The sequence below is a fragment of the Chinchilla lanigera genome, unplaced genomic scaffold (assembly GCF_000276665.1).
Source record: "Chinchilla lanigera isolate Chin_1 unplaced genomic scaffold, ChiLan1.0 scaffold00005, whole genome shotgun sequence".
Lineage (NCBI taxonomy): Eukaryota > Metazoa > Chordata > Mammalia > Rodentia > Chinchillidae > Chinchilla > Chinchilla lanigera.
In genome coordinates, this window is record NW_004955406.1 from 6,704,629 (window position 1) to 6,731,030 (window position 26,402).

Genomic DNA, 26,402 nt, shown 5'->3' on the forward strand with positions numbered 1-26,402 from the left:
AGCCCCTAGTCTCTCTATTTTAACCAAGATAGAAAGTGAGTTGTTGTAAGTAAAGAAAGTATGTTAAATATCTTGTAACATGGAGTATTTTTTTCTATTAAGTTATATTTTTTTCCCATCTGTTCTGAATTTTGAAATGAATGAGTTTGGAGAAAATGAAATCTGTTTTACAAGGTCCTGTAAAATATATATTTATATATGTGTTTTCATATGTGACTGTTAATTAATCAGATCTTTTTTTGCCATTACACTTAAATGGCGCCTGGTGCTGCAGTCTTCTTCTGGAGGCTACACAGGACTGTTAGGGTGGGAATGCAAAGAGCGGAGGAGGAGCAGGACCTCTGTCCTGTCCAGGTAGTCTCAGGGCCTCTCCTCTTCTTGTAGCCTCTTCACAGGTCTCTCTAGCAAAGAGACCAGCTAAACGCAAGCATTTCAAAACATAGGAAACTGAAGTGGCCAGGCCTTTTAAAGATGAAGTCTAGGTCCTGCATGACATGTCTTTCACTGCTTTGTATTGGTTAATGCAAATTATAGGCATAATCATTATCCAACTAAGAGGAAACAAGAAAGTGAGGCGGAGTACTTGACGCTATTTTTAAAGATGAACTATCACAGGAGTATACCTTCAAATACTTCATTTTAACCTGCAATCCCAGTACTCTGGGGGGCTAAGAAAGAAGGATCACAAGTTTGAACCAAAATAAAAATATATTTTAAAATGGCTAGGAACATAGCTCAATGTGAAAGCTCCAATACAAAAGAGGAAAGTAAACAAAACAAAACAAAACCTTCCCTTCAGATTTCAAGGGGTGATTAAAGGGGTGATCTTTGAACAGGTAGAGTTCTTTTGATCACCCCACCCAAGGGGTGATCAAAAAGTACAGTAAATGTTTAAAAATTTATTAAATTAAAAGACACATTCCCATTAATCCCCCTCAAAATACTTCCCCTTGCTTCAGACGTGCTTATTCCATCATTCTTGCCACTTTCTGAAGCAATTCTGGAAGTCCTTTTTCATGAGGGTCGTTGTGCAGTGTGGTAACAATAGGGTGAACGTTGCTGCTGAGTACCATCCAATGGAAAGACAGGCTTGTAGAAACATTACGGTGTGTCTTCTTCCACCTAACTCACCAGATGTAGCACTGTGTGACTACTGGCCCCTTCCAAAGTCAAGGTGACTACGAAAGGTAAACATTTTGAATCACTTCAGTATATTGAGGCACAACTGTGCATCTAACAATACCAAAGAGGACTTCTGGAACTGCTTCAGGAAGTGGCAAGAACAATGCAATAAGTGTGTTCCAAGCGAGGTGGAGTATTTTGAAGGGAAATTAATGGCAAAGTGTCTTTTACTAGAATACATTTTTTTTTAATTTAAATATATTTTTCAACCATACTTCATATATATGTGCTAATTAGTTTCAGCCTCAATCCTAGGAATGGTCAGTTGTACTAACCAGGAATCAATACATGAAGTATAGTCAGCCAATAGTGGATAAGGAGGCCTGTACAGTAGGGGCTGCTACCATGAGCACTTCAGCTGTTTAAATCTTGATCAAAACTAGGCCAGGCAGTTCAGTGTCTCCTGATGAGGGTTGTCTCCTGATGTCCCCATCCTCAGAGAGAATGAGGCTTAGGCTAGATATTAACAGGAGGGAATCCCTCTGGCTGGTTTTGACTACTCACTTCTTTGTCTTTAGGCAAAGGATAAGGGACACTTAGGCAGAGGGAAAGGAGAGCATATCCCTGAGTTGGTCATTGCTTGAGGGCAGGGAGAGCTGTGCCTTTCAATCTTGTTTGCTAGTGGCACTCAGTGTTAGAGCACTCACCTAGCATATGTGAATTCCTGGGTTCTATCTCCAGCATTTAAAAAAAAAAAAAAAAAACAAAAAACAGAGGAAATCAACAATTGCAATGACAGGAAAAAAAAAAAAAAAAACAAAAAACAGAGGAAATCAACAATTGCAATGACAGGAACCTTAGAGATCATCATATCTAACCTCTAACCCTTGAGCTTAGTCTTCTCTCCCTTGTTCTGGCACAGTCCCCAGCAAGCTGGAAACCGAACCCTGCTTTTATGCATAAAGTGCCAGAAACAGCAGATTCTTCTTTTGAGACTAACTTCTTGAGCAAGTATCCTGTGATTGCTCACATTTATTGGCTCTGAGTTTCATCACATTTTTGTTGCAGAGCGTGCCAATAGAAGCATTCACCAGCTAAAATGTGCCCTGAGAGAAGGTGATGATACTGTTGAAGAAGAAGCACAGGAGCCTTCCTTTAGCATCAATGTAGGGCATGAGGACACTGAGACAGCCTGGCACGAACTGCAGCATAGCCATGCCGGTGAGTACCAATGTCAGCCCTACCCTTATTTTCTAGGATAGTTTTTTTTTTTTTTTTTTTTTGAGACAGGCTCTCACTAAATTCCTAAGTTGTCTAAGCCAGACTCAAACCTGTGATTCTCTTTCCTTAGCCTCAGAGTATTGGGATTACAAGTGTGCTCTATCAGCCTTAGCTAATTCTTAGTTCTTAGAGGGTAGGATATTTTATGTTTGTATCCCCAGTTCTTGATGTCTAAGAGAAGTTTAAGCAATCTTTGTTACATAGCTATAGGAGAGGTGGAGATAATCAATACTACTCACTTTTCCATCACTATATAACAAATACCCAAGATAAATCAACTTAGAAAAGGTTTACTTAGGCTCAGACTTTTGACGGTCTCATTTCATGATTCACTGGCCCTTTGCTTTGGACTTCTGGTAAGACAGCACATCATGGTGGAAGTACTAGTGGAACAAACCCACTTGTCTAGTGTCCAGGAAGTGAAAAAGAAAAAGAGGAAGGGGCCAGGGTTCCATTCTCCCCCTCAAAGGCATGCTTTCTATGTTAGTAAGCTTTCTTATGGCTGAAACAAAAATCCCAACCCCTCCAATTTAAAGGAAGAGAGGTTTAACTTGCTCATGGTTTTAATCCATGATCAGCTGCCTCAGAGGCATCATGGTGGGAGGGCACAAGACAGCGAAGCTACTTAGTGGCTGGGGAGCAGAACTGAAGTGATGAAGGAGCAGACACAGACCTCAAGGCCGCTCTCCCAACGAAACACACCTAGACGTGTGCTGCACCAGCCACCAAAGAAGATCCAAAGCTAATCAAGTTGAAGCTTTACCCTAACCTCAACACCCTCAGTAACTGGGAGACTTCCCACTAGGCCATACATCTTAAAGGCTCTCCCACCTGCCAGTAGTGCGAGGCTGGGGCCTAAGCCATTGACATGTGGGCCTTTAGGGACATTTCAGGTTTAAACTCTATCAAAAACCATGGATCAAGCAGGGTTAACAACACATTTGTTTTTTCTGTGTAGTTAATCAGCTCAAAGCTTTGTTGCGTCAACAAGCAAGTAAGGAAAGTGAGATATCTCCATCAAGAAGACGAAAAATGTCCCCTTTGGTAGGTAAAGCATTAGTTTTCTAAGTGTGTTTTGTCATGTGTGTTGTAGACAATTTAGAACATGTAATAGTAGATTTCATTAGAAGAACTTATTTTCCCTCTGATTATTTTGATTAAAGAAAAGACTTGTATTGCAGAAGGAACATATTTCTAATTTGACTTTTAATTCATTATATTTAATTTATTATTTGTTTAAAAAATGTCAGCGGGGCTGGGGATTTAGCTCAGCGGCAAAAGCGCCTGCCTGGCAAGCGCAAGGTCGTGAGTTCGGTTCCCGGTACCAGAGAAAAACCAAAAACCAAAAAAAAAAAAAAAATGTCAGCAACAGAACAGTTTATTTCACAACTGTTGGAAATATAGAAAAGGGACAATACATTTAAAAGAATAATGTTGAATATTTATGGTGCTGGGATTGAACCTAGAGCCTTGTGCATGTAGGCAAGTGCTGTACCAGTGAGCTACATTTCCTAGCCCAGTAATTTCTTTTTTTAGAGATCATATCTATATTTAGTCATTTTTCAAGTTAATTATTATTTTAGTGCAGCCGCCTTATAGTACATTTTTATTTTGAATTTCAAACTAGAGTATGTGATGCTATTCTACATGTTAAGATATGTAGTTGTAAAACAGTGTATAAGAAATAATGCTCTATTTCTTCTGAGGTACGTTTTTATTGGTTTGACACAGTGTATCATTCCTGATTAAAACATTTTATATACTATAGGATAGATGTGAGGGATAGAACTCTGGGCTAGGTTAGAATAATAGACTGGGCCTTAAGTGTAAACAGTGCCTATTAATATACTCTCTGGAAGGATTTGGGCTGATCTCTCAGGAATTTTGCAATAAAGTAAGATTACATACATAGAATTCTTTAGAAACCTATGAACTGTGACACAAATATGTGCTACAACAGCAAAATCAATGTGTGTGATAGTTGAATACAAAATCTACATGCTGGAATAACTTTGCTTTATTCACAGCTGAAATTTCATAACAGTAAACCTTATTAGCACTTAACTTCAGCCTGACACATACTTTTATGATTAATTCTTACTTATAGAAAAGCATAGAAAAAATGCACATATTCAATATTTGTAGATACAGATTATAATTTTAACAAAATATTGCTTCATTCAATGGATTTATTACTATTGCAGTCTGGTTTATAGAATGCTCTTAAGCACACAGAGGGTGGCGTGCCTTCAAGTGTGCTAGATAAAGTTGCTGTATCTGTTGAATTTGCATACATGCTTATTAGCATTTTAAAGATAAAACTGAGCAGTAGTATTATGGAGCTCATTGAATCAGAATTCTATTCATCAAGAGAATTCATTTAGTACACACATAGTGTCTACTGTACTTTTCAACTGCACAGATCTGTTTTCATGAAAATATGTAAAATAATGGAGTTTAGATTCTAAATGTGTAGAGGCTACCTGTAATGATTACAAACCATAATAATAATAAGTAGCTTTTAAGAATTGTGCCTTTAAAATATACATTTATAACCAGTATGAGCTATGGAAATATGTGAGTGTATTGAGAGTGACAGTGAGTCATTTCTAAGATGGAAAATATATCTGGGCATTATTACTTATTATTTTAATATCTGGATATCAAAATAGTGATAAACCCTTCAAGGTGTACCAAAGTATATACCAATTATTTGTAAACATTTTCCACTTAGGATTAGCTTTAGCATACTTAATTTTCAACTTGACTTGCTTGTATATGTGCATAGTAACCCAATTATCTCTCAATCGCTATAGTATGCTCAAGCCCCTTGTATAAAAGGACAAAATATTTGCATGTAACCTGTATACATATTCCTATATATTTTAAATCACCTCTAGATTAGTTGTGATACATAATACAATGTAAGTGCTATGTCAATAGTTGTTATACTATATTGCTTAGGGAATGATGATCAAAGAAGGAAACAAAAGTCTGTGTAAAGCTTTCTTCAAATTTTTTGGTCCATAATTGGTTGAAACCATGGATGTAGAACCCATAGACATGGAGGACTGACCATATTTGTCTACCATCTAGACTTATTTCTACTAATGTAAAATGATTACAATTAATTGCTTTCTACTCAGCACAGGCGGTTCATTTAATTAAAGTTACATCGGTGTTGGTGTGATAGCTCAATAGTAGAGCTCTTGGCGAGCATGTACGGGGCTCTGAGTTTGATCACCAGTACTGCAAAAATAAATAAGTAATTTTTAAAGATAAAGTTACTCTGGTTTTAAAATTTCTGAAATAAATCAAAAAAGCAAAAATGTAGCTGTTTTGCTGTGGAGCTAGTATTTCTTGTTTAGAATCTGGGCATTATTACTTATTATTTTAATATGTGGCTATCAAAATAATAATAAACCCTTCAAAGAATACCAAAGTATATGCCAGTTATTTGTGAACATCATTCTGGACTGAGAAGCAGAATGATTAACAAACAGAGACTGATTAAGAAACAGAGACTGTCTTGTCTCAAGCTTTCCTCTAGGTTTTACTTGTTTGCTCTCATTTTCCCCCTTTTTTTTTTCTCCAGATTTTCCCTTAAAAATTATAGTATGATATATAATCTTATAAATCATTTCACAATCATTATAAGATAAGGAAAAGTATACATTGAAAATAATTCCCACACATGCTGCAGAGCTAAACACCCTTAGAACTTTTTCTGGAATCTCTTCATTGGGATCTGCTGTTAGTCCCTAAGTTATGTATGTCTGTGCTTTAGGGCTCTAGTCCTGCCAGTTCTGGGCTCCAGAACAACATACTTTCAAAATCCTTTGAGTACTAGTGTCAAAAGCAAGACGAAAAGCAAAACATATTTTTCTAATGAATGCTTTTCAGATGGAATATTATGTCATTGACACATTTGGCATCAAATGCTTGAGTCTCTTTTTTAGTCAACTATCTGTACTATCTGTAGTTTCAACTAGCAGTCTTTTTCCCGGGCAGTTTCTTAGAGTTGGCTATTTTATCTCAGAATTATTAATGGAGCATCACATTGTCAGATAGTTCAAATAGGCTGTTCATTCCAAGGCAGTTATGCCACTCCAGCATTTTTCCATTTGCCATGTGCTTTTTATAACTGTTTTCACTTTCCATCTCTAAAAATGATATTCATATCCCTGGATCTTGTATATTTGTGTAATTTACAGAATAGAGAAATGAATACTATTGGCTACATTGTGATATAGTCTATGTTTTTAGCACATTACTGCTCTATTGAGTGTAGAGATTAGTTATAAATCCAAACATGCTTAATTTGGCTTTTTTACCTTAGAGGTCATCAGAATATGAGGAAACCCATATGCCTACTGTGCACAACCTTGTTCCTATTATTAATGACCAGTCTCAATACATTCATCATTTAGAGGCAGAAGTCAAATTCTGCAAGGTAAGTTTCTCCTTACTTTAATTCTAAAGAAATGAAAATATTATACCATAAATACAAAATTGCAATTAATAATCTTATGTTTATGGCAGTCCCTTGACAATTGTCATTGTAATATTATTGAAAGATTGATGTGTTACAGAAGCTTGTCAGACCTGGGAATGATAGTCTTGACAGTCTTGACTATGCCCTTTTCAGATAGCTCAATTTCTCAGCAGTCCATTATTATGTTTAATTATTTCATAGTATCCTCTCGTATTTGAGAAGTTTTCCTTCCCACTCCATTTACTGTAGCCTAGCAGATGGCAAATGCTTTGGAATACTAATACCAATCATTCTCCCAGCCTCCTGAAGTTATGGTGCAACAATCAGGGATTCTAAGGTGGTAGACTAAATCTGTTTCCATTGTCATTAGTGAAACTTTTATCAACTTTGACAAAGAAGGACCAATGGGATATTAATAATAATTATCTCGAAACCAAGTGCATCACCTGTAACTTGTCACACCAGAAGATTATATTGCATGACTATATGTAGTTTACTAATATCATTAATTAAAACCTTTCTGCTCTTGCCAGCGTTAAAGAGTTTTAGCAGTTTTTGGGGTTTTTTTCCTTTTATCTTTTCACTATCAGTATATAGGTAATATGAGTGATTTATATATGTTTAGGAATATCTGTTTTGCTGCAAGGGATTGAGTTATGTGATATTTTATGGGAATTACTAGTATCTTTTGTATCATGCATTATATTTTAATATTTTAAATGGTCATCTAACGTGTAAGGTCAATATATAAATTAAGGAGCCTTTACATGTTTCATTATCTTGATTTTATAAGGAAATTTCTAATGTCTGCATTCCCTGTGTCATTATCAGTCAATTCTCATTCCATTTCACTGTCACAGGATCTTTAGCTCACATGGCCAACATCAAAATCATCATCATCATCATCATCATCATCATCATCCATCCATACCACTCTTCTGTTTATTCTGAAGATTTTATAAGGGAATTCTAATGTTTAATTTTCTGTTCTTGGAAGATGCAATCATTAGTATATAGGTTTTCTTGGATTACCAATAAAGCCAAAATAATATCCTCATAATTATTCCAACCCTCCAAGTGTAAGCCTGGGTGCAGCATACCCATCCTTTACTTTTGTTCTATAAATTTGTACTTTAACATTATAGTAGCCAGCTGTACATCTCAGTGCCTTTCACAGGGGTGTACAGGAAACAATCTATGTGTTTACTCAGTTGGTATGACAAATGGCAGGAAGTATGCACATATACAAAAGTATCAGAGTGGGATTTGGACCCACCTTTATGCCCATCCAAATGGTTTTGCATAGGTTTACCCAAGCATCACAAAGTAGACCCACATCAGTCCAGGATTTGTTAAAAGGAAAAGTTTTCTTTTTATTTTTCTGGTAGAAGTAGCCCAATTCAGTATAATGGCACATGAAAAACCAAATTTTCAAGTTTTGGAGGATGTCAGAGTGAATCATGAGATTACTCATGTATGGATGATGAAAATGATCCATTATGGTAAAATAAATGCTTTCATAACAGAAGAGTGGTATGGATGTATGATGATGATGATGATGATGATGATGGTGATCTTGATGTTGGCCATGTGAGCTAAAGATCCTGTGACAGTGAAATGGAGTGAGAGTTGACTGATAATGACACAGGGAATGCAGACTTCCTTAATTCAGATGATGAAGAAAACAGCAATGTGAGTACATATTTGACAAGTTGAAATGGTACAAAATGGCTGTACAACCAAATGGAACAATCCAATGTTAGAACTAGGTCTGAAAATATAGTGAAGTGTTGGCAGGGGTGAAACATATTGGACAAAATGCCAGCACTCCCATTCAGTGTTGGAAATTGTAACAGCCAAAATGCTACAAAATGCTGTGAAATACACAAAGACTGAAATGCAAGTAAAATATTCTGTATGCACCAATAGACATATTCAAAATGTATTTATTATGACACCTCACTAGCTGAACTGAAAGCATTCATAGGTCTGCTGTACTTTGCACAGATTTCTCACAGTCATCACAGGAATGTAAAAGACTTATGAAAAAGACTTATGGTCAAATATGGCATAAAAATGTATGTGCTTGTAGATATGAGGATTTATTATGCTTTCAATTTAGACATTTATCCTGGAACTCAGCCATTAGGCCCTTATTCATGTAGCCATAAACTGAGCGATGTTGTGGGCAGACTTGTTGCTCCCATCTCCCAAACTAATCAGAATGTGACATTTGACCATTGGTTTACCAGTTTCCAATTGATGTTACATTTGCTAACAGCACAAGTTGACCAGCACAAGAACTGTATACAGGAACAAAGCAGAAATTCCAAATGAAAGGTTGCCATTTCAAACAGAAAATTGTATAGTGCAAGTTTTGGATTTCAGAAAGATATAACATTGGCCTCGTATATGACAAAGAAAAGCAAACTGGTACTACTGATGTCAACATTTCACCACGATGGAAATATTGATGGGGAAACCTCAACAAAATGGAAACCTAAGATAGAAACTTTCAACAACAAAACTGAACGTGAAGTAGATGTTATTGATGAGTTATGTACCAACTATGATGTCACTTGAAACACAAAGCATTGGCCAGTGGTTGTGTTTTACTTGATCCTAAACATATATGGCATAAATAGTTTGCCAGTTTACAAAGAAAATAACAAGTGCAAAATAGTAGGAAGCTCCTCAAAACACAGGAAGATCAGACAGGTGGCAAGACTACTGCCACATACTAAGCACACATGCTGTCATGTAAGCAAGACATGTGTATGGAAATGCAGTAGTCATGTGTGAAGACTACCTTGGGTGTGACAGTTCAAGCAAAGCTTATTTTTGTGGTAGAATTTGGTTTTATTAGAGGATTGAGGGGACTGGGGATTTAACTCAGCAGCATGGCGCCTGCCTGGTAAGCGCAAGGTCATGAGTTCAATTCCTGGTACCAGAAAAAAAATAAATAAATAAAAATAATAAAAATAATATATTAGAAGATTGAGACTTGAGCTCATACGAGATCGTTTACAGCAGAAGAAAAACAAAATGTTTCTGCCCAGGGAACTACACAAAAAAATTGTGGAGCACACTGCTGAGCTGACAGGTGAACAGGCAGATGCAGTATCACAGAGACCTACTATGACGACAGAACATAAAAAATATGTCAACTGTGCCCTACAGGAAAGTACTGGAAAACAAACATGCATGCTATCAGTGTAAGCAATACTTGTATATAGAACATGCAGTTTGTCATGTGTGAAGACTGCCTTGCGTGTGACAGTTGAAGCAAAGCTTATTTTTGTGGTAGACTTTTGTTTGTGTTTACATTGTAGTTCACATAGCTTTTTATTTTTGATGTTATCTTTTAGGTTTTGTATGCAACTGAACAGCTGATGTGAAAATTGATGTGTATACTAAGCACTTATTACATATTTGATATTGTATTTTAATGACATCTTAATTCCCTGCTAAGTGCATGTTGTACAATCTAGTAGGAAGCTCCTGACAAAACAGGAAGAGTGGTGACAAGACTACTGCCACATAGGAAAGGAAACATAAGCACACATGTTGTCAGTGTAAGCAAGACGTGTGCATGGAAATGCAGTTGTCATGTGTGAAGACTAACTTGGGTGTGAGAGTTCAAGCAAAGCTTATTTTTGTGGTAGAGTTCTGTTGGCATTTTCATTGTAGTTCACATAGGAATTTATTTCTGATGTTATCTTTTAGGTTTTGTAAGGAAGTGAGCAGCTGTTGTGAAAATGTTGATGTCTATTGTAAATGCACAATACATATTAAGGATTTAATAATTTATCTTATTGACATTTATGTTCCTGTTAATTACATGCTGTGTAATATAAGAACCTCCTGACAAAACAAGACTGCTGAAGTGTCAAGTATGTTCTGCAAAAAGGCCAAGAAATCAAAAGATGTATGCTGTCAGTGTAAGCGATACATGTGTATGGAACATACTGTTGTCATGTGTGCAGACTGCCATAGGTGTGATGATTGAAGTAAAGATTATTATTTTTGTAGAGTGGAATTGGTATTTTCATTGTAGTTCATATGGGAATATATTTCTGATGTTCTTTTGGGACTTTTTACACCAAAAACCAGTCAATAGTGAAAATTTTGATGCTTTTTTATAAGCACTCAATAAATATTAAAAACTCAATACTTTATTCTTGTGACTTTTTTCCTCTTAAGTACTCATTGTTTAATAAAACTCATAAAATTAAAATTAATAACTCATCAATATAAATTATCTAAAGAATATTCTATTTTTGATGCCTTGATCACAAATTAATCTTAATACTCTAAGCAAGAATTTATTAATCTCTAAAATGCTATGGATAAAACATAAAAAAAAAAAGAAGAATTAACTTACCATCTAGTTAGGAATAACTATTGCCTGTGAGTACCATAGCAACATAATAGAGAATATAATGTTGTCTGAGTCACTATTTTCATCACTGAAACACAATATTTGATGCCCATAAATTAAAGCATGAGAGGTTTCTTGGAAATGACCCAAATGCCTGTCAACCAAGGAATGGATAAAACGGATATGGTAGTTTTATACAATGGAGTACTACTCAGATATAAAGAATGATAAACTTGAAGACATCTATAGGGAAATGGATGCAATTTGAGGCCATACTCATAAGTGAAATAAATCAGACATGTGTAAACATCATATTGTCTCTCTAGTATAAGAAGCTGAAAAAGTAAGTAAAGTCTAAAATGTACAATAGTCACTGTGAAATGGGAAGAAACTGCTGAAAAGGAAAGAGAAACTAGAATAGGGAAGGGAGAAAAGAAGGAACGGAAAAGGAAATATATATATATATAAGTTTAGTTGTACTACTAATTGCTAGTAGTTCATTTAAAAGAAAGGTTTATGCCTATAATGTTTGATCAGTTTTTCATGTCTGTATCTTGTAATATGAGCAACTGCTTTGAAGGTAACAATACACAATGTAATAACCACTGTTATTGTCCTACAATCTTGTTTTGAAATTTTATATCATTGTTTTTAGTGTTTATTTTTCTTTTTTTTAAATTAAAAAAAAAATAGGATGAAAGGTTTATGGTGGCTCTAGTTTTACAAGTTTCAGTCCATGATTGCCAAATATAAAGCAGCATAGTAGAAAGTGCAGGTAGTAAAGCTACTCACATTATGGCAGTCAGGAAGCAGAGAGGGGGAAGAACTGGGAGGAAGATACACCTGTCCAGATCATACCCCTAGTGACCTGCCTCTTCAGATGAGACTCCACATCCTAACAGTGCATTTGAATTTGTCAGTGTATTAACACATTCCTGCTGGCTTGAACCACCAGTGGTGCATGTATCACTGTCCCACTAGGCAGCTTATACCATTGGTGGTACATGTATGACTTTCTCATTGGGCAATTTATGCTATCCAATGGGACTATCCCATGCCTCTTTATGGGATAGTCATGCATGTATTACCAGTGGTTTAGAACCGCCTGGCAGCAGGACATATAAATTATGGCCCCATTGTGAATTTGTTAATTAAGTGATGAGTATAGTGCTCACATGATACAGTAACTCCCCAAGACCCAACCTCAGAGCACATGAAGCATTTGAGGAGAGATTCTTGATCTAGACTGTTAACATCCACACTTTGGCCTGAAAAGACACATGTCCATCTTTTTATGCAAAATACATTAGCATATCTCTAAGAGCTGCCAAAGTGTGTTTCAACAGTGCTGAAAAGTCCAAATCCAAAGTCATCTCTGAAACTCAAGGCAAATTCTTAGCAGTCATTGCTGCTTGCAGCCCCCACAGTCTCTTTTTTGTGATGGTTTCCTTCATTGTCTGTGGTCTTCTTCAGCCACATATTTACAACTTCATGCGCTGTGCTCTCAGGGCCTCACTGTCTGGCCTTCTAGGCCTTCTTCTAAATCTAAATATAAGTTTCCACCACCCCACAACTCTTTCATTCTGTATCCCCATAAAATCAACACCATGTAGATGATGCCACCATCTTCCACCATCTCCAACAGTAGCCAGGCACCCTTGTATCATGCCTTCAGAGGCTTGGGCTGAGTACTATGAAATGAATTCTGGGAATCCAGTTCCCCTAGGCAGTCTTCCTAAGTCAGGGTCCCTTGGGCTATCTTCTCAAAGTCTGTCTTTTCTGAAACAGTCAACTGCTTTACTGACTGTTCTCTGTCTGGCTACCAGTTCATAGATAACCACTGCATCTATCTATACCTTTATCTCACAGTCTTCCTCTACTTAGTCCTCACAAGTTCTTGACATTTGATCATTAGTAATAATATAATTTTTCTTACTTTTCAGCAGTCTACCTCATCGTTAGCAATCTCTTAGATAACTATCTTAATTAAGGTCTTTCTATGAACCTCAATCCCTTGAAGAAAAACAATTGTCAGAAACTACACATATTTGTGATATGGCCATCAGCAGGCTCTCACCTTGTATACCCCCAGCCTTCTCTTTTTTGCTGGTTAATGGTTAGTTTTCTTTTCTTGTCTAAATATAATTATAATATTTTAGGAAATTTATCAAGAGCATATTTTCCATACTTCAAATCATGCTAGATCCTCTAGTAATTATAAATAAAAACACTGCTTAAAAATGCTTAACATATTTGTTTTCTGATTTTTATAGGAGGAACTATCTGGAATGAAAAATAGGGTACAAGTAGTTGTGCTTGAAAATGAAAGACTCCAGCAAGAACTGAAATCTGAGAGACAAGAGGAGACAATGAGAGAACAAACACTTTTGGATGCATCTGTGAGCATTTTTAAAACCATAAATTCTGTTTTTGTTTGAATATTCCTCTATACTCCTCCCCAGCCTTCTGAACTCCTTAGATTCTCTCTTTGATATTTGGCCAACTACTATGCTGGTATTTGCTTGATGTCTCAAGAATTAGAATTCACTGTGGTGGAATGTATTCTCAAGTGAGTCATGTAATTATGCCTAATATTTACTCCATTTTCTTCTCTGGGCATGCCACTGATGTTTTTTCCGTATGGAAAGAGTGGATGTAAAAGCAGGAAGTGTGTTATGTAGGAAAAACTCTGTTCAGTCGAGAAAGTTTTCTGAACCTTACCTTAGATCTCTGTTGGATTTCTCTACATTTTTTGTGCACTCTAAAATCTAATATGTCTCCATAATATGGTATTGCAGAAAGAACATTGTACCAAGGGTCACAGATCAAAATGTTAGTCTTAATCATTGTAAATTAGAAACCAGTGTTGAGCAAATAGGTTTGTTTGTTAGTTTTGCAGTACTGAGGACTAGGGTATAGCAAATGGTTTTGTAGGGCTTTGCATTGCTAAACCTCCCGGGTAATTCCGTCACTAATAATTTGAGAACATTCACCTATACAACCAATTAAGAGTATGGATTTCTAGATTTCATACCATGCCCTGAGAGTCTGATTCAGTTGATCTGGTTAGGTCATAGGAATATGAATTTTTATTAAGTTGTCTAAGTGATTCTAAAATCAATTGCTTATAATTTTCAGAACAGTGGACAAGATAACTGCTATAGTTCTGTGACATAAAACTCTTGTGATGATACTTAAAGTGTTTAAATTTAATATCCTCTTATAACTACTCAGAGATACTTTCAAATTGTGTTTTTCGCTGTTTTGCTGTAGGACACAGCTAATCACCGACGTTCTCCTTTTTGTGACAACTTCAACTTTCCGTAGGGAAGTTTCTTGTTTTGTTTTGTTTGAGGTACTAGGGATTAAACCCAGGAAATGCTAAGTTACATCCTCACTCTTTTGTTTTAAATTTTGAAATAGGTCTCACTAATTTGGCAAGGCTGGTCTCAAACTTCTGGTCCGTCTGCCTCAGGCTCACAAGTAGCTGATATTACAAGCATGTGCCACTGTGCCTGGCCATTTGGAAATTTTAACACCTTCTTGTTGCAGCTTTACTTTGTAATGACTTTGAGGGTTTGATTTAGCTATATTTAGTAAATCAATCTTGATGTTTTACTTAAGTATTTCTCATTTTATTTTTGAAGAGTTTTTTTCTAATCTGAGTTATTTTATTTCTAGTCGAGTTATATTTGCCAGAATTCGCTTTTAAGAAATGTCTGTGTTGGGCCGGGGATATAGCTTAGTGGCACAAGTGCCTGCCTGCAAGCGCAAGGTCCTGAGTTTTGATTCCCAGTACCAAAAAAAAACAAAAAAGAAAAGAAATATCTGTGTTAACTCGAAAAATAAAGTAGGTTGATATTTCAGTTTATTTTTACACAATTATGCTTAAGTTGTGATCAGTCATTTTTCCTTTACTATTTAACTTTTTTGAAGATTTGCATAATTATTATTAGTGGTTTTAAATTCTCACTTGCTTATTGTTTTAATGTCAATTTAAAGAAGATAGCACCATAAAATTATTTTAAAATAAAAATTACCTAGAAGTTGCTCATTAAGAAAATATAGTCTTTTGCTTTCCCTTGAAATATGTAGCCACTTAGCACACACTCAATTATTCATAGTCTTCAATATTTATACAATGGCAAAGAAATGGGAAAAGGGGAAGTGAAGTGGGAGAGGAAATTAGGCAGACCAGTGAATCAGAGGGCAAGAGGAGTGAGTAATTCAAGAGAGGAAGGAAGTGAGGGTAACAGCACACATGGCTTGCAGACTGAGCAAAGAGAATTTGCTAAGGAAAACTGCAGTCATAATAATAGAACACACAAGGTTACAGAGGGATTTTGTATTCTTTTCTGTAAACATTCACATGAACGAATATGTAATACAAATATTGATATAATTGTTGCAGATGTGTCCAGTGACTGTGGTGTGGATTTTAATGCTATTTCTTCTGTGTTATTTATTAAAGCATTGTCACTCCTACTTTCTACTTGTGTACCTAAATTGTGGCATATCAGCAATATATGCAGGATGTGGTATGGGGAATTTTAACATGAGTAAAACTTTCTAGAATTTCTTAAATATAGAGATCCAGAAAAATGATCTTTTCTGGGGGAGAGAAACTTTTTTAAGGAGCGAATTAAAATGTTGATGCTAGAATATGCCAAAACTATTCCTGACTTGAGTAATTATTTTCAGTTTTTCATAATGTCCTCTTTGGAATAATAACTGAAACAGTTACATAGTAATAACCAATATTTCTTGGTAACTACATGGCTCTAATATGCCATGCACTGTATAAGCACTTGATATGATTTCAGTTTCACAATAGGCACACAAGCAGGTGCTATTATTTGTATTTTCAAGAGGAAAAATTAAAATAACAGTGGCTAAATAACTTAATAAAAAGTTTAGGGTCACAAAGCTACAAAATGCCAAAGCAAAGACTTAACCCAATTTTGTCTGATTCCCCAAATCCATTTACCTAACCTCCGGTTATGCTGCCTTTCTGCATCAATAGGAAGAGTTCATCAATATTGAATGAAACCACTTTCACTTGCAGAGACTAGAAGTTTCCCCTACCAGAGAAGAGAAGACTCATTTTTGGTGTCTCTCACTTTTAGCCCTGGACTTGGATGGTAACCAACAAGACTGTTGGCTTTTGACCTAGTTTATGAAACTGAAAAGCAGATGAATTTTTTTTTATGGTATAAAGGAATTGAACCTAAGGCTGTACAGATGCGAGGCAAGCATTCTACCACTGCACACACCAATCACCTTTTCATTTATGTATTTTTATATTGAGAAAGGCTCATGTTAAATTGCCCAGGTTGGCCTCAAGCATTCAGTCCTTCTGCATGAGCCTCCGAAATAGGTGAGATTACAGGCATTTACTTCTAGCTTCTAAATGATTTTTTAAAAACTGAAATTATTCAATCTACCTTTCATTTCTATCTTCATTTTCCACCACTGCTCTATAAAATTTATCTTCAGGGAAAGGTTTCTGTAAAGTTCAGAAATGATATTTAAAGTTATTTATTAGAAATTTTGACATCTGTACTCCTTCACATGGACTTTTTTTTCAAAGGAGAAAATTTCTAAGCCATTTCTTTTTATGTTTGGTCTTATCCCCTCCACTACTAATGCTCCCTTCAATTAAGAAATACGAAGTTTTTAATTATCCTCAAGATTTAATATGTATGGTTTTTTTGTACCTTAATTAAATGCATTCAAGTTTAAAAAACCTATCTGTGAAAGAACAAAGTGTTCATTAGAGTAACACTTCTTCCCACAAGATGATAATATTTTACATCCTAAGTCGGCTTGGTCTGTAAACTTTCTCCAGCTTCGCTGTAGGAAATTAGAACCCTCTTCTGCATTGATCTCAAAAGCAACTTTGCATACAATAACATGTTGGGAGATTTGGCCCCACCTACACAATCAAGTACAAGCTCCTTAGCATAGCACACTACACTCCTCCCAAGACCTTTATTTAACTCTCTAGCTTTATCTCCTGACTTGCATCATCTTGTAATTTAACTCTAGTAATTGGTGAACCCTCCCACCAGCAGCAGGCTGTTTCACATCTGTAAGTTTTCTCAGGTAGGTATGGTCTCCCCTCTTTCTAGAATGCTCTCCCATCTAGATATCGTATCAGGGTCAAAATTTCTCCTGAAAAGCTTTTAAATTTCCTTTTGCTCTTAATATCCCTTCTCTCTTCTGGCATAGTCTCCCATGCACACTTTAGACGTAGAACTTACCTATTTAATCAAAATCATTTACTTTGGTGTTTGTTTCCCTCATTGGACTGTCAGCCCTTCTCAGCAGAGATTGGTCTGTCTTGGAAGCTCTTGGCACAGTTTGTGAATACAGTAACTGCTATAAACATTTGCACTAAAACTTGCATGTGAATATGGAACAGAATCTCAGACTACTACTATGGACGAATGCAATTTACCCCATTCTACAATGATATGACACGGCAGTACAATTCCGTGCTGGGGACCTTATGAGTACTATTTCCCTTATGAGTACTACAAACTTTGACCCTCAGCAAGAGTTCAATAATTATTTGAATTAAATTAATGTATCTTAGACCTTTTTGCACACATAAATTTACCCAGATCTTTATGCTGCATTTTCACTGAATGTTGAGAGGGTGACAGAGAGCGCAAACTGACAATGAGTCAACTTCTACCCAAAGGCATGTTTCCTTTGTTTGACAAACTTTGAGCCACTATTTAGCTGAACTGAAAGTCTTATCAAAAAGGTTCAGTAATAAGAATTTGCATTCCCACATGGAAACTATTGATTGGAACTTAGCAGTGGCTGCTTCCCTTGCATGGACATATTTCCTGATTCCCGTGGTCCCTATCACTCCTTTTTAATTCTCCAAGTCACTTCTCTTTATCAGCACATATGCACTATTTTTTCTTATTGAAGATAAAGTTTTATTTTTGAAAGGCATAATTGCATAATTAGGAGATTCAAGGAAAAATATTCCCTTTTCTGGATCTATACCACTCCTAACACCAAATGTTTGGGATTTTTTTTTTCCTACATGAAGCCATTTTCCATTGTTCTGTAAACACCAACTGGGTATCCGATGATTCAGTTTTGACACTGGCTACCCAGAGCTGGCATCAGAATTCAAAGTTTAAGGACTCAATATCACAAGACTACCCCATACTTTAGTTGCCAGTAGCAAGTAGTCAATCTCCATGTTACCCATAATTCTGTCTGACTTGGGTACAAATTGAGAGTTCATGCAACCTTTTCCTCCTATTGACATTTTATTATAATAACTCAAATTACTTAATGAAGCACTTTGTTTGCTATTTCTGGCTTATCATAAAGAATTCAGATGAACAACCAGACAAAGAGGTACATAGGGCAAGGTCCAGGGCCTCCATCCCCAAGGAGTTGAGGTGTGCCACTTTCTTGGCACATGGATATGTTCACCAACCTAGAAATTCTCTGAATCCCATCACATAGGATTTTGTGGAGGCTTCATTACATAGAGATGATGGATTAACTCACTGACCATGGATAAGTCAATCTCCAGACCCTCTTTCCTCTAGAGAGAGGGGGAGTGAACCAAAAGTTCTAGTCCTCTTGTTATGCCTTGGTCTTTCTGGCACCCCCTGGAGCTATCTAGGGGCCCCCCCACCAGTTATCTCATTATCATAAAAAGATATTCTTATCAATATGAGGACTCTAAGGGTTTCGGAAGCTTTTGAGTCAGGAACCAGTACTAAAACCAAATATTATATCAAAAGACATTCTCTTTCTCTCACTCTCTTTTTTTTTTTTTGAGATAGGGTCTCTCTATGCAGTTCAGGCTGGCTGTGAACCCACTACAGATCCCCAGCTGGCCTCTAACTTACAGTGATCCTTCTGCCTCAGTCTCTCAAGTGCTGGGATTACAGGCATATGCCACCAAGTCCAGTTTAAAAGATGTTCTTAACACCGAGAAAATTACAGTGATTTTTAGGATCCAGGGACAGAAATAAAATATATATTTCTTATTATATCACAGTAGTGAATTCTTGAGCCAGATTTCAAGCCTGAGTTCAAGTCCTGGTTCTTCCACTTTTTTAACCACTTCCCACCTCTGTGACCATTAGCAAGTTATGTGAAGCATATAAACCAGTGTCTGGCACATAGTAAACACCACATGTACTTGCAATCATTATTATTATTATCCCTGCCTCTATAAATTATTGTTTATTTATTATTTATTATTATTATTATCCCTGCCTCTATCTATTATTATTATCCCTGCCTCTATAAAATGTGGAAAATGAAAGACAAACCAGGAAAGGGTTGTGTATTTCAAGAGTGTAGGTCTTAGGGCTGGACCTTTAGCTCAGTGGTGGAACACATGCCTACCATGTATGCAGTCCCAGGTTTAGATCATAGCACCACAAAAAGAAAAGAAAGAAAAAGAAAAAGAAGTATGTCTTTGAAGAAGAGTAAGGGCCAGTGCCATTTGTCAAAATTAGTGACATTCATTCCTCTTTGATCACGTTGGGATTATTGCCTATACCTGTAAGAATTTGACTCTGTAACTGCTGTAGAATGTGACCCTAATAAGCTGAAAATATAAAAGGATTCTTGACACATAATTTAGAAGCATATGCTTTTTTTCCCATTGAACATGGATGAGAATCGGTATTCCACTTATAAAATATGCATGTTTATTTAATGTTGAATGCCAATTGCAGTTACTGGCACATTTTATTTTAGGGAAACATGCAAAATTCTTGGGTTACAACAGGTGAAGATTCCAGGGTGGAAGTTGCCAAGAGACCATTTTCCCATGGTGATGGAGATATTTGCAAAGCTGCCAGTGAGGCTGAAAAATGGAAGTCAGAGCTGGTGAGTATTTGGATGCTTTTCTCATATATCTGAATTCTATTTTTCCAGTTTATACTTTTTTATCCTGGTAAAATATATGGAATGTAGGGCCGGGGATGTAGTTCAGCGGCACAGTCCCTGCCTGGCATGCACGAAGTCCTGAGTTTGATTCTCAGCACCCCCATATGTAATGTAAAATTTGTTACTTTAACTATTTTAAATGTACAGTTCATGTGCATTAAATATATTCACAATATTATATAATCATCTTCCAAACACCTTACCTGTTAGTGCATGAGCCCTTTGAAGAACATTCTCAATCCAAATCATAGAATAACTTCATTTTATTTGTTTCCCTTCTTTGTCTGTTTTCTCTTAAATTGAGCATTTTCTGGCTTCTCTTTAATTGAGTATTTTTATGGTTTCCTTTTATCTTCTTCTATTGATCTGAAATAATCTTTAGCACGAACATTCACTTGATTGCTCAAATCAGAATCCAAGATTATTTTTAGTGTATTTTTTCTCTCCAGTTCAGTCAGTCATAACATTCAGTCAATTTTAATCTAAAATATCTCTATACTTTCTTTCGGATCCTTACTGCTTGATTGTTTTTGTTCACATGCAATGACTTCTTTTCTGGTTTCCCTTTCTCTATACTTCTGATTTAAGATTGAGTCTGGGGCCTGGGACTATAGCTCAGTGGCACAATGGCTGCCTGGCAAGTGCAAGGTCCTGAGTTCAATTCCTGGTACCAACAAGAGAAAAAGAAAAAAAGAAGATTCAATCCAATAAAAAGTTGACTACATGAATCATGTAAACAAAGATCTCACTGTGTATTTTTATTCTCATAGAACCAACCTTCCTTATGTAGGCTATCGTCAACCGTTTCTCCACCTAGTGCTTCACATTCTGGTGACACTAACCTACAAACATCCAGAGACGTAGTGTGTTCTCTTTAAGCTTCTATAGGTTTTGCTGTACTGGAAATTATCCTTGAAGTCCTAGCACCTCCTCTCTGATGCTTTATACATTTCATTTTAGCTGAATTAGGAGATCTTGCTTCTCTGACTCCACTTTATTTTCTCTGTAGCTCACTGGAGCAGTTATATATAATTGAAAGTTTTCACCTGTCTTTTTGTTTCTTCCTAAAAGATAAACTTCTTGAGCTTTGAGGCTCCTTTATCTTAGATACCCAATACACATTGGTTGAATAAAAGAATAACTGAAGACCAGAGGCTTACAGATAGTATACCATTTTGGCATACCATTATGTAATTTATAACTTTACCTTTTGTTACTTATTCAGCACATATGTATTGTGTCACATATGCTGCAGTCACAGTGGAAGATTTCCCCTCCCATGCTTATAATATTTGAACTTTGCCATCATGGACCTAATGAATTACAACTATTTTTCTCAGAGATCTGACGTGTGCTATTTTAAAAGAAAAACATTTGTCAGTCATCACCTTTTTATGAAACAGAAAATTTGGGGTGAGATAATGTTTTCTAAGAGGAAGCATTATTTTTCTTGTTAGCAAAAAGGAAAACAATTGAGTTCACTATTAATCATTAAAATGTTCTTATAAAACAAAGGAAATGAAGACACTGAACTTTTTTTTCTATTCTACAGGAGAAGCTAAAATTTACATATGAGGCAAAAAGTGAAATTCTAGAATCTGAATTGACGTTTTTGAGGTAAAGTGAAATCATCCATTAGCATCCATACGCAAAAGCATAATTGTCTTAGAAAGTACTTGAATGTTTGAGGAACTGCCAGAATTACTCAATGTTAGAATTGCTTGAAAACATTTTATATACAGTATAAAAATTTATTCAGATAAGTGAAGCCTGAAAAGCATTGTGAGTCCTTTTCTAAATCTCATTTCTGTGTAACAAATTATAAAGTTTATCCCTTCAGGTATAAGGATATAGAAATAAGGATTGCTAGCTATTTTTATAAATTTTGCTTTTATAGTTAACATTTTTAAAGTATTCTTATGCCTTTCATAGTTTACTCTCATGAGTTTTAGGATTTCTGTAGAGAGTTTACTTTTTTGTTAAGAAACCTAACATTTAAAGAATAGTCGGGGCTGGGGATTTAGCTCAGCGGCAAAGCGCTTGCCTGGCAAGCACAAGGTTGTGAGTTCGGTTCCCGGTACTGGAGAAAAACAAACAAACAAAAAAAAGAATAGTCTAATATTTGTTTTCTTGCTTTTTACCTTTGCTTTTAATACCTATTTGATCTTATTGAGTTTTGGAAGTAATCTATGTTTAGGTCTTTAGACTTATAAGAATGTGACCTCTCTCATTCAGAATTCAATTATGCTCTTTTTAATTACATTAAAAAAACCAACTTGCAGTGAATTAGACTTTGTTCTCTACATTCTTCTGTTTCTTTTTTTAAATTACGATTTAAGATTAAAGAGGCATTTTCTTAAAGAAAGTATTAAAATTACTATTCCAAAACTCCAGCTATAAAGCTGCTGCTCTTAAATTTGCTCTTTTGTCATTTTTGTAACTAAATATACTTTGTTTTGAGCCTGAACCTGAAAGAAATTAATAATGGGACACTTTGACTCTGGAATGTGTTTCCAAATTTCTTTTTATAGAGCCTTTGAAAGTCAGACTTTGTCTTCATGATACTGAAAAGGAAAACTTCACTATGTTAAAGATGCTATCTTGGAGTCGGAGTAAAAATAGCCCCCACAAATTTTAAGCCATTATGACATTAGCTTTTGTTAATCCTTAATTGTCCATAGATCTTTCCCATCTTCCCTGTGTTCTTAGAGAGCTCCCAAACACAAGGAGTTTAAAAAGTGCCTGATAACCAAGTGTCGTAGTTTTTGGCTTTTTGTCTGATGGTGAGCAAATTAATAATTATACTCCCCTGGGGATGAAAATGCTGACAACAGGAGTAGACAAAGCTTGAGATAAAGTGGCTCCCTTCACTGTCTCAGGAACTTACAGTATTGTCGCCTTTTTGAGGTAGGGAGTTTCTTTAAAATATATGTACGATAGGAGCTAGGTGTGATGACACGGGCCTATAATATCAGCTGCTCAGAGGCTGGCTGAGGTGGGAGAATTGCAAGTTCAAGGCTAGCCTGAGCAACATAGTAAGACCCTATCTTGAAAAAATATGTCTCTGTGTGTATGTCACTGTATGTTTGTGTGTGTGTGTGTGTGTGTGTGTGTGTGTGTGTAAACCAACTTAGAGTGGGAAAGGGACATGAGGCAACAAAGCTCAGTTGCTCAAATTGACCTTACCAAAGCATTACTAGAATGGCAAGCAGAAACACCAAGATGACACCTAGGATTTGGAGGCAGATTTATTTACATCAGTGAACACTGATCGGGATCATTCCCAGAATATCAGGTCCTGATCTCTGGTGGTCTAGGGCTTTTATGAGATAAGCAAGCAGGAAATACAGAGGCAGAATGGCTTGTTAATTGGGGATTGGTTTATATAATGTGCATCATAGCGACCAGTTATGCATCACAGTAGCCAGCCATTTCTAAGAGACCAGTAGCAACTAGAACTAAAACAGGAACTATTACCTGGGCAACTAAGAAACTGAAGTATACTGGCTAAGGGGACCATTTTCTGTTACATTTCTGTGAAGAAGAAGGAAAATGCAAGTCATATACTGGTCACTTAATTCTATAAAAGTCAATTTGGAGAAAATTTTCATCCAGAATGATCCCAGAACAGCAAAATTCTTACACACATACACACACACACACCAACCATTTTCTCTCATCCTTTTCTTTAGCAACCTGCTTACTTCCAACTGATAGCTGCTGCTTTTGAAATGACTGGTAAATTCTATTTGACTTCTTTCTGTAGTTTACCTTCTTTTGAAACAACTCTTTGCAGAACTTTCTGGTTAGATCATTTTTAATCTTTTCCTCCTAAAAACGGGAAATACTAAATTAGTCACAGGTAAAATTCGTGTTCTTTACGTCAACTTTAGGTATTCTCTATACATTTTATGGAGTTATTTCTTGAAATAAGGTATTTCCTTCACTTCTATGATGTTGTATTACATTGTCTCACCCCTTAAGAGAACTATTCAGGATTTATTTGTGTTTTGTGGACAGTGTACCAGGAGGTAGGATCCTATGTTGGGAATCTAATTTTTTTTTTTAATTTTACAAGAAGCTGAATTAATTATTTAATATATTCAAGTCTCATTACATTCAATGTGTCAGGATAATCACACCTGCATTTCAGGGTTGTGGTAAGAATTAATAAGGTACTACGTATACTGTAAATGGAGTAAGGTAGCTATCCTACCTATCCTATCCTATCCTACCTATTATACTACTAATAATGTAGTAATTCACTATGACGATTCATTTGAAAGTAGTGTACTTTTATCTGGTGATTTGATAGTTTTTTTTTCCTTCTCCTTAGGAAAGACTTAGCTGAATATCGGAAAAATTGTGAAGATCTTAAGCAGCGACTAAAGCATAAAGAGTCTCTTCTTGCTACTAATATCTCCAGCCATGTTGGTGGTCTTTGTTTGAAGTGTGCTCAGCATGAAGCTGTTCTTTCCCAAACCCATAATAATGTTCACATCCAGACCATCGAAAGACTGACTAAGTAAGTATGCTTCTCCATGCAAGGCCTTTGGCAACATAGAAAATTATGTCTTTAAAGGGCACCTGTTCTTTATCCCCATGCTAAATCACATGTGATTAATGTTAAGTTTCAAGTAAAGTAGATTTTAAAGGTTACTTTGTTGTAGCTTTCTTGAAGAAAGGTTCAGCCAACTGTGAGTAACCATATCACTTTGGACAAATTTATCGCTTAGTTTCAGTCTTACGTTGAAGTAAAAGAATTCAACTGGATACTCTTTACAATGCTGTTCAGTTCTATGAATCTATAACTTTAAATCTACCACCGTTCTTCAGGAAAACCAGTGTGGTAGGAATTTCTATGATTGCGCTTGAGTTTCCCTGTCGCAGTGTAGGTGGCGTGAGCTGTGACCCCATCTTCATCCTGTGCCTGCTGTGCGGAGCATTGTGAGTACAGTGGAGGAAAGATGATGGTGCATCATGGCGGTGATACTGAAGAGCTAAGGACAGATTACACTCAAGCATTTAGGTTGTGCAAGTTTTCAGCTAGGCTGAAATAACTACAATTTTCTGTACCTCTTTTTTGGTTCCATTTTCACTGTTCCATTAGAAGCCTTTTTCTGAGAAAATTTTATTCACTGGAACTTTGTAATGGTTTGGAGTATGTGTTTCCTCATACTCTGTACTTTTTTTCCATGTTCAAAATCACCTCTCTCTGCTCTGCTCACATCAGTAGCCCAAACATTATTTCCTTTTGGAAGCATTTTCACTAAATGCTATCCCGTTGTGCCCTCAACTGACTTTGATTCTTTCCTCCTGTGATTTTATAATATATTGTGTACACTTGGAGACAGAAACTGTGTTTTGCTTCTTTCTGCAGCTCTGATTCCTTGCCTGGCCTGCAGTAGGTACTCAATGTTTCTGTTTCTGCCTTAATTCTCTCATTTTAAAAATGGTAGTAGAGCCCAGCATGGTGCTTCATGCCTGTAATCCTAGCACTCGAGAGGCTGAGGCAGGAGTATTGCCATGAGTTCGAGGCCAGCCTGGACTACATAGTGTGTTCAAGGCCAGCCTGAACAACGTAGTGAGACTGTGTCTCAAATCCAGAAATCAAGACCTGATATTCTGGGAATGATCCCTGTCTTTTTAAATAAGTAAATAAAAATGGTCATAAAGGTACCTAATTCAGAAGGTACTTTGAGAACTCTTTAAGGGATATAATGTTAAAAATACTTCTTGACCTATGTTAAATGCTCAGTAAACACTGAAATGCCTCAGTACCTTCCGAAGTACAAGACCACTCAGTGTATCTGGCAGCTATGGTTTTCACACATGGTTAGCCTGCTGGGTGCTGTATTAAAAACTGAGCCTCCAGTATGGGCTGGCTGATATGTTTTATGATCTGCCAGATGGTTCTGGTTTTGTTAAATATCATATTATTAACTATTTTTAAATTACTATATTCATATATATTAATATAGCCATTAACTATTCACTGTATTTTTACATCTTCATAACATGTAGTGAACATTTATTATTTGTCAAGGGCTGTGCCATGCAATTTAAAAACAGAATCTCTTAATCTGAATATATCATTTTTTTAAGATATTATTACCCCACATTATAGCTAGGGAAACTGAAGCTTAGATAAATTTAAAAATTTCCTTTTTATAATTGAAA

The 26,402-nt window shown here is 36.1% G+C and overlaps 1 protein-coding gene across 8 annotated transcripts in view; it reads left to right on the forward strand.

Moving 5' to 3' along the window:
• Positions 1-26,402, forward strand: part of Sdccag8 (serologically defined colon cancer antigen 8) — a 214,869-nt gene that overhangs the window by 9,942 nt on the left and 178,525 nt on the right. For all 8 annotated transcript variants that reach the window (XM_005374761.2, XM_013520314.1, XM_013520317.1 and 5 more), the window contains exons 2-8: positions 2,191-2,343; positions 3,362-3,447; positions 6,743-6,856; positions 13,553-13,678; positions 20,031-20,162; positions 21,775-21,839; positions 24,559-24,747. In XM_005374761.2, coding sequence (XP_005374818.1) covers positions 2,191-2,343; positions 3,362-3,447; positions 6,743-6,856; positions 13,553-13,678; positions 20,031-20,162; positions 21,775-21,839; positions 24,559-24,747 — 865 coding nt within the window. The remainder of the gene's footprint in view (positions 1-2,190; positions 2,344-3,361; positions 3,448-6,742; positions 6,857-13,552; positions 13,679-20,030; positions 20,163-21,774; positions 21,840-24,558; positions 24,748-26,402) is intronic.